Source organism: Panthera uncia, chromosome F1 (assembly GCF_023721935.1).
Source record: "Panthera uncia isolate 11264 chromosome F1, Puncia_PCG_1.0, whole genome shotgun sequence".
In the NCBI taxonomy this organism is placed as follows: domain Eukaryota; kingdom Metazoa; phylum Chordata; class Mammalia; order Carnivora; family Felidae; genus Panthera; species Panthera uncia.
The window spans coordinates 30,792,114-30,801,369 of NC_064813.1; the positions used below are offsets into that span (position 1 = coordinate 30,792,114).

General features: G+C 44.5%; 1 protein-coding gene across 1 annotated transcript; it reads left to right on the forward strand.

The window, feature by feature from the left end:
• Positions 1-610: 610 nt before the first annotated feature.
• Positions 611-8,509, forward strand: SLC30A1 (solute carrier family 30 member 1). The gene is made up of 2 exons (XM_049634194.1): positions 611-1,980; positions 3,646-8,509. The coding sequence occupies exons 1-2, from the start codon at positions 1,371-1,373 to the stop codon at positions 4,545-4,547; spliced, it is 1,512 nt and encodes a 503-aa protein (XP_049490151.1). The 5' UTR covers positions 611-1,370; the 3' UTR covers positions 4,548-8,509.
• The last annotated feature ends 747 nt before the right edge of the window (positions 8,510-9,256 follow it).

Sequence of the window (9,256 nt, forward strand, 5' to 3'; positions counted from 1 at the left end):
TACGGGAGGGGCTTATTCCTAAACTTCAAGTTTATCATTTACACCGAGCGGTTAGTTTCTCTGTTGTCTTAGGGTTGTGGAATTACCCACAGGGAGCAATTTTAAGAATGTCCAGCCTCTATGACTTTTACTGCCAGAGGGAGTCCGGTCTTGTGGTCTTCCATGAGTGGGATCTTGTGACTTTTTATGACCTGCTGACTTTTAGGTTAAGGGTCAGCCTAAATACCAAAATGGCTTTACTTAGGTCAACTTGTCTCCCCAGCCTCCCTTCCCTCCTGCCTCACCACGTGGACTCAGCTCGGAGGATCAAAGTCTGTTTGCTGCCCGGCCCCAGTAGGCGTGAGGGGTGCTGCGAGGACCCGCAGGGCCGGAGGAGCGGCCCCGCGGTGCTAGGGGACCCCGCCTGCCCTGCCCCTCCCCCTCTCCCCCACCCCCAGCTGCACGCGGCCCGCGCCCCCAACCCTCCCCCACGACGCCCGCCGCTGCACCCGGCCGCGGCCCCCGGCCCACGCCCGGCTCCCGGAGGGAAAGGCCCCGCCCCCATCTGTTGGAGCCTCGACACCGCCCCTTCCCGCCCCTCCGGGCCTCCATCCAATAGCGAGCGCAGATGGGCGGGGTGCGGAGGCTGTCGTGAGGGGGCTCTGGCCAATGGGGAAGCGTGCCGGGCCTGGTGGGCGGGGCGTCGAGGCCTTGTCACGCTCGGGTCCGTGTGAAAACGGGGGTTCCGAGTGCAAAGCAAAGTTTTTTTGTAAACCGTCTGCAAAGGAGGGGGGGCGAAGAAGGCGCCGGAGACCGGGCCGAGTGCAGCTGCCGTGGCCGCCGCCTTTTTAGCTCTTCAGGCGTCGGCTCCCGGGTCCGAGCCACAGCGGAGGAGACCAGCAAGGGAAAGACCTGCGCGGAGAGCCTGCAGATGCTCGGAGCCTTCGTAGCGCGGAGCTGCCCGTCGCCCGCCCCCGCCGCCCGCCTGCTCCTGCTCCTGCTCCGGCTCTTCGTCCCCGGGCTCCGGGAGCCCCAGCTCCCCGCCGCCGCCGCCGCCTCGGCCTCCGCCGCCCCTCTGTGGGTGTGGGGACTGCTGGGGCTGAGCCGGGCCTCCGCGCCGGCTCCGAGGACGGACGCCTGAGGAGCTGCGCGCCGCCGGCCCGCCGGGGACGCCCGCAGGCGCGGGGGCTCGGCGGCTTGACCCCCGGGCTCGCCCCCGTCCGGCCGCGGAGGCCCGTCAGCGGTTTCCCCAGCGGCCCGGTCGGGCGGCGAGAGACCCGCGCGGCCCTCCCGCCTCGGTCGCCCGGTCGCCGGTCGCCGGCCGCCGGCGACTCGCTGCCACCGCCAGTGTAGCCGCCGGGCCGCGCTCGGCGGGCCCCTGAGCCGCAGCCATGGGGTGCTGGGGTCGGAACCGGGGCCGGCTGCTGTGCATGCTGATGCTGACCTTCATGTTCATGGTGCTGGAGGTGGTGGTGAGCCGGGTGACCTCGTCCCTGGCGATGCTCTCCGACTCCTTCCACATGCTGTCGGACGTGCTGGCGCTGGTGGTGGCGCTGGTGGCTGAGCGCTTCGCCCGGCGGACCCACGCCACCCAGAAGAACACGTTCGGTTGGATCCGGGCCGAAGTGATGGGGGCTCTCGTGAACGCCATCTTCCTGACCGGCCTCTGCTTCGCCATCCTGCTGGAGGCCATCGAGCGCTTCATCGAGCCGCACGAGATGCAGCAGCCGCTGGTGGTCCTCGGGGTCGGCGTGGCCGGGCTGCTGGTCAACGTGATGGGGCTCTGCCTCTTCCACCATCACAGCGGCTTCGGCAACGATTCCGGCCACGGCCACTCGCACGGGGGTCACGGCCACCCCAAGGGGGCCCGCGGCAAGAGCAACCGCACCGGGAGCAGCGACAACAGCGTGACCCCAGGCGAGCAGAGGCCCGAACAGGAGGAGACCAACACCCTAGTGTCCAATAGCAGCAGCTCCAACGGGCTGAAACTGGACCGGCCAGGTGAGAGGAGAGAGTGGCCGCCGCAGGTGGTTGGGTCAGGGGAAACCGGGACCCTAGGCTGGCCCCGGGGCGGGATGGCCCGCACGCCCCCTGGTGCCGGAGCCGGCCGGCGCCGCGCCGCCTCCTCCCCTCGCCCTCCGGGTCCCACACCCGCGGGGCACACGAGGAAATAGGACCCCTCTCAGCCGGGTGCTGGGAGCCGGGGTGGGGGTGGGGGCGCGGCTGGGGTGTCGGTGGGGACTGTGGTTTGGGGAGTGGGAAAAGGGTCAGGAGGTGACCGTCAGCCCGCCGCAGTCCACAGCCGCACTTGGCCGCCCTTACAAGAGACTGCTTGCTTTTGGTTTTCACAGGATCAAAAGCGCTTCCTGATTAAATTTCTTGGCCCTCTTGGGAAACGGAGAGAACCCCCAGTTAGTTCATCCTTGGTCGGTGGCTACTTGAAACCTTGCCCTGCCCGAGCAGTTCTTAGGCCCTTTAAGCGAGTTTCTCAGTACGATATTCAGAGCCAGCTAGCCTTGGACTTTGCCGAGCTCCAAACCCTGGTTGGAGGTTTCTTTTATGAACAGCAGTGTGTGTTTCAGTTAGTTGTCTAAAATCGAAGCCTAATCCTGACAATCCTAGGTTTAGGACCTGTCTGGTCGTGTTTGACATTTCACTGAGGACTTTTCAAAATCATCCTAAAATAAAAGTGATGGCCACTTATTAATCTTATTTTTTACTGTATGCTTTTCATTCTAAACATTATTGCTCCTGAAGGTAATTTGGAAAATGTTGAAAGGCGATGGAAAAAGGAAATCAACCCAAGTCCAACTACCCAGGCTCAAAGACATTGACAATTTGGTGTATTTCCTTCCGATTTTTTTTTTTTTTCATTTACATTTATTTGCTTGGTAGTATGATGCTACACAGACAATTGTTGCTGTTTTCAAGATGCAGGGTGTCGTGTTAATGACATTCAACTAGTACGTTTGAAAAGGTTTAATAAACGATTGAATTTCCCCTCACCCATGCTCTTCCAGGTGTTATTGCAAAGAAAATTAAGCTGCTCTGGTGTGCATACAGTAATTCCTTTCAAAGATGGATACATTTGGTTTAAGAGCTAGTAGGGTTAGATAGTGGTCATTTATTGCGGCTTTTCCTGAAGTTTATGATTGTTGATGGGTTTGTGTTGTTGATTTTTTAGTTTCTGAACCCTCTCCACCAAGATACTCTATGGTTTACATTCATGATAAAAGTTTAAAAGTTAGCCACTACACCTTAGTGACAAAGAGTGACTAGAGCTGTGTGTCAGATCAGGCACCGTGGCATTTAATTTATGGGGGATCGCATTAAATTTTATATTTTCTGTTTGTTTGTATATGCCAAAAAGTATAGTGGAATGTTCCCACCCCCACAGAAAAGATGAAATTTTGGGGGGAGGCGGGCAGATAGGAGAGTGGTTAGGAGGATGGGGAAATGTAGTGTCTTCTTAATAACTTGATTTAGCCCTGGCCATTTTGCCCTGGCTCATTCCCAGTATGTCAGTTTATATTAAACTGCCCTAGGCACATTTTTAAATCATATTTTATGAAAAATGTTCACCTCCTTGACTAAGATGGAGTTAGATGAGGATGTGTGTGTAAACACTTTAAATGTATTTGATACAGCAGTTTTCTTTCTTTGTAGATCCAGAAAAGTCCAGAAATGATGCAGTGGAAGTACAAGTGAATGGGAATCTTATCAGAGAACCTGACCATATGGAATTGGAAGATGATAATAAGGCTGGACAACTTAACATGCGTGGAGTTTTCCTGCATGTCTTTGGAGATGCTTTGGGTTCAGTGATTGTAGTAGTAAATGCCTTGGTCTTTTACTTTTCTTGGAAGGGTTGTCCTAAAGGGGAGTTTTGTGTGAATCCATGTATCCCTGACCCCTGCAAAGCATTTGTAGAAATAATTAATAGTACTCATGCAACAGTTTATGAAGCTGGTCCTTGCTGGGTGCTATATTTAGATCCAACTCTTTGCATTGTAATGGTTTGTATACTTCTTTACACAACTTATCCGTTACTTAAGGAATCTGCTCTTATTCTTCTACAAACTGTTCCTAAACAAATTGATATCAAAAATTTGATAAAAGAACTTCGAGGTGTTGAAGGAGTTGAGGAAGTTCATGAATTACATGTTTGGCAACTGGCTGGAAGCAGAATCATTGCCACTGCTCACATAAAATGTGAAGACCCGGCATCATACATGCAGGTGGCCAAAATCATTAAGGACGTTTTTCATAATCACGGAATTCACGCTACTACCATCCAGCCTGAATTTGCTAGTGTAGGCTCTAAATCAAGTGTGGTCCCATGTGAACTTGCCTGCAGAACTCAGTGTGCTTTGAAGCAATGTTGTGGGACCCGGCCACAAGCCCCTTCTGGAAAGGATGCAGAAAAGGCCCCGACAGTTAGCATTTCCTGTTTAGAACTTAGCGACAATCTAGAGAAGAAGCCCAAGAGGACTAAAGCTGAAAGCATCCCTGCTGTTGTGATAGAGATTAAAAAAATGCCAAACAAACAACCTGAATCATCTTTGTGAGTCTTGAGAAAGATGTGGTATTTGACTTTTGCTTTAAACTGCAAGAGGAAAAAGACTCCATTGAAATTCTAAGTTTGCCAAGTAGTGTAATTGAAGTCCTTGTCTGGTCACACAGTTTAATTCTATTTTTGTAAGAACATAATGGGACTGCTTAACATAGTTCTATATTACAACTTTGTGATTATTAGTGCAGAGTACAGCTATGCTGTAACAATTTTGGAAAGCCACTTTTAACACTATGTTACATTTTTGTTTAAAGTAAGTATAAACCTTATATAACATAATGACATTTGATTTCCAGTTTTTCCATGGTAAAAAATTAATTAGGGGGATAAATAAATTAAAATTGTTACTGGAATTTCTCTGCTTTTCTTTTCCCCCAGTATTATACTTTATTTATTAGAATTAGAATCACTAAACTTTGAAAATCATCAACAGGTTCGTTTCCTTTGATGTTTCGGGTAATATTTATTTGCCCTCTGAGATCATTACGTAGCATAATGGCAGCATGTTTTTAAGAATGACTCATGGATATTATTAGGAAAGGTTCCCCTTTTTCTTCACATGGGGTATTTACGATACTAAAGATCAGTTACTGTCCTGGATTCTGTCTTGCTGAGTATTATTCTAATAAACAATTGAAATAATTAACAAGTTGAACTATAGTTTACATATGATAGGGCATATGAGAGTAAGATCAGGGAAGAAGGCTCACCAAATTAAATATATAGATTGTGGTAAGTTAATAGACTGCATTTCTAAATTATTCGGAGAATCTTAACTCCTATCTTCTTTTACCAAAGTTAGTCTAAAATGTGGACATGTTCACCAGCATCACTTTCTTTGAAAGATTTTCATTAGAACATTGAGCTGAAAGTTGGCTTACGAAATATATACAGTAAGTATTTTTAAGGCCGTTAAAGCTAACCTAATAATTACCTGTTAAATGGCAAGCTTATTCATGTAATCTTTTCAGTTGTAGATATTTACAAAAAACTTAACGTTAGTCGTTTCACGGTGACCAATCATGAATGGATCCAAACAGCTTTTTTCGAGCACAACCAGCAGTTCTTGTGCTTTGCCCAGAGCCACTGACTTAGGGGGGAGAGAAAAGAAATCTAAGGGTTAATACAATTTGGATACTAAAGTCGTAGAAAGCAAAGTTAACGAAGGCAAAATTAATCATTAAGATTCTGTAGGTCATCCAATCTTGACCTATCTCGGATCTTCTAATAGTGGTCTATTTTGTAAGATTGCCACAGTATCTACACAGGATGTTCCTGGCTATGACATTGTTGCTGTGGGTTTCAAATCCATACACAAATATTATTTAAGGCTAGTTAAGTTATATTTTTCTTGACAGAGAGGGGCTATGCTTTGTGAAGAAACTAGAGTTTTGTCCTCAAAAGGATGAATAGGAGTGTCGGTTATCATGTATAGCTCTATTTTTCTAGAAATAAGGTATCCTGACTACTTCAGTAACTTTTATAGCTGACTACTTTTGGGGTGGCTGTCTTTTGGGATTTGAAATAATTCATTGTTGAATGGGTCTTAAGATGAAGGCATCGGCATTGGGCAGTTAACTTTTTAAAGGGATCTTTTGTGGTAGATGGTGTGTTTTTTTCTAGTATAAGCCTATTGCTGGCAATGGGCCTATTTAAGAACAGCCGATTTTTCCAATGAGAATGAGGTAATTTTAGGAACACCGTTTGTAAGTTCACATTTGCTATAATGGGCCAAAACCATAACCTGCCAATTTGCAATACATCTTGATCTTTTAATACTCTTATCTGATAATTGTGTAATTCAATTCCTAAACTGGAAGTTACTTTGAATTTTGCAAAACAGTTTTTTAAACATGAAATTTGGGAATCTCCTTATTTGGGTAAACGAGAAAGAAAGCTTGAAACTGTACTGTTACCATGTACATTCCTGACTTAACACTTAAAACTACAAAACGTTTCATTAAGATCTTAAAACACTCTATGTTACAGAAACATTTTGGTAACAATGCATACAATAGGATAATTGGTAAAATACATTCAGCGGGGTTTTCTTTACAAATGCTCTATTGGGTCTTTCTTAAAGGTTGTACAACGTATAAGACATCAGCTAACTGAGTTTTTGTTTCTGTTTTTGTTTTAATGGTGTACAGGCATGGAACAAGGGCTTTTTTTTTTTTTTTTCCCCAAAAGTGCTTTGGAGGTAAAAGCCTTTAGATTTCAGTTATTTCACTTTGCATAATTTTTAAGTAGCTTATATGTAACAAAGTGGTACCACAGAATTCTTTTTTTCAGAGGACTTTGTCATAATAGCAAAATCAGTGGGCACTGACTCACCTTTTGAGTTTTAGCAGAGAATTATTTATTTCTTTACAATGCACTTTCTAACCCATTTTTAGCATTATCTTTTTAAAAATGCTTTTATATTTAAATATTGTGGGATTTAAGTGTCTTTTCCAAAATAGCTTATTCCTCCCTGAAAGAAAATGAGGGGAATACCCTGAATTATTAGGAGACTTAAACCCAATATTTAAATATGCTTTTTATAGCAATGCATCAATTTTAGGAGGTGCATCTCTCCTGCTGGCTCTTTTATATTTGAGCAAGATCAGTGTGTTTAGAATATGTGTTTAGAAACTTGTCTGTTGTCTCGGTTTTGTGAAAAGGAGGTGCTGCATGTGCCTGAATTAAAACCAACGCAAATTTTTCCAAGCCAAATGCCGCCTTAGTGATGAGAGTGATTTCATTCTCCACTGTCACCTTATAGCTTCTATGATTGTTTAAAGGTTTTTTTTGAAGGGCATCTGCATGGTAAAAATATGGACCAGGACCTTTTAAAAAAGTCAAAAAAGGACAAAAGCTTTGGTGTATGAATTTTAGCGTTTTAGAAAACAATGTCTGGATAACTAAGGTATGTAATTTGAATAGGAAAAATTTCCATCAAGAGCACCTTGAAAAATCTCAATAGGTAGAAGACTATGGTTATAACATGTTTGTATCTTGTTTAACATGCCCAGTTAATTTTGAATTTTTGAAAGTTTGGGGGGAAATGGCCTATGGAACCTAGTGTGAAGTGTTTAGTAGGCTAACCGGTATTGAGTTGAAGATTTTCACTGTTTATAAGCAGATACCGTTTGAATGATATAAATGTCATTTACCTGCTGTCTTAAGATGTTCACACATACACAAATATGGAGAATAATTCTACAATATGGAAATATTTATTTTAATAGAGTTTCAGTTAAGTCCTAAAACAGTGTTAAAACTCTTGGGAAGGTGGAGGGTTTTTTGTTGTTTTTTTCAGTGGAAAACTGTCAAATACAGTGTTTGGCCACCTGAAATGGGAATTGTAATAGCACTATTTTCATGTAGCGCTACCAATATTATGTGGCAATGCTATTCTGTCGTACTAACAAGCTCTGGAATATTTAGCGGTCCTTTTCACCGGCACAGGAGCCTTTTGTATGTCATTCACTTTAAACTTTTAAACCAAAAATTTTGTGGTCCGGTGTCTTTGGCAAAAAGATGCTGAAGGGAATGTAACATACAATTGTTATGTGGCTATATATAAAAAGACACAAATTGCCCTGTTATGGTTCTGCCTTGAAACAGCACAATGAAGCGTATCGATGTATTCTGTGATTCTTTATGAAACTTCCATGTTGTGTCGTTTTGTGTCAACCATAGCCTGTCCTTTGGGCCAGATGTGGCACAGTTAAATGCAAGTATCATCTCATTAAATGCAGATGCAGATCAAATGTCCTTTAGTGCTGCAACATTTTACCTGACTTTTTGTATGTTTTATGACTGTGCGTTGTTTTCCAAAGCTGTTCCTACCTCACCATGAGGCTTTATGGATTGTTATGTATTATAAATGTTCTTTATGAGACAGACTACTGTGTTTCTTCTCATTTATTAAATGTCAAGTAGAAAAATAAACTAATTTTAATACCTACTTCATCATTTTGTGCATGTGGCCTCCCCTCCTATACTAGGCTGGGTTATGTAGACTTAAGGTATTTCAAGGGAAATTGCAGCTTAACTTAAGTGTTGCTAGTGCACAGACCAGGTTATAGGATGGTAATGGGGAAGGAAAAAAAACGTGGGCAAAAATTGCAACCGAAATTGAAGGGCTAACACTGCAAAGGCTCACTAACATGAAATATTCAGTGGCTGTGAAATGTTTTTGTTACAAATATTAAGCTCACACGTTATATAATTATAGGTTAACCTGCCTCTTTTGGTACTTGCTATTTGTAAGCATAGTTACTAATATGGATTATTAAATGTTTTACTATTACATGATCATCTGGAACTACTAACCCAAGAGTACATTAGTACATTAGTTTGGTTATATGAGTTCAGGACTGTGATAAATGTAGTCTCTCATATAAAGAATTTCTTTAAAGAACTTGTGCTTCTGGCTGGGAGATAAGCAGATAAAAGTTGCATAAGAAAAAATCAAATTGGCAATAAATGGCAATAGATAATAGAATTGGTAAATACAGTAATACTCCAAAGAAGGGATGAAGATCTTTGGGAAGGATTCATGTACATGGGGGCTGAGAGACAAGGGCATGAGATAGTACAGAGGGCTGAGGATCGAGAGGTAGGAACTTGCTAAAGGTTGAAGTGCCATGTGAACCAGTTTGAATTTGGTTTCTAGGAATGGAGGAAGCCATCAATATTTGGAGAAATGAGAAGGTG

What these genes read in the sequence shown, in the direction of transcription:
- SLC30A1 (XM_049634194.1), top strand. Translation starts at nt 1,371, where the DNA reads ATGGGGTGCTGGGGTCGGAACCGGGGCCGGCTGCTGTGCATGCTGATG. An exon ending in GCTGAAACTGGACCGGCCAG is followed by an intron (nt 1,981 to 3,645) that starts GTGAGAGGAGAG and finishes CTTTCTTTGTAG; the next exon opens with ATCCAGAAAAGTCCAGAAAT.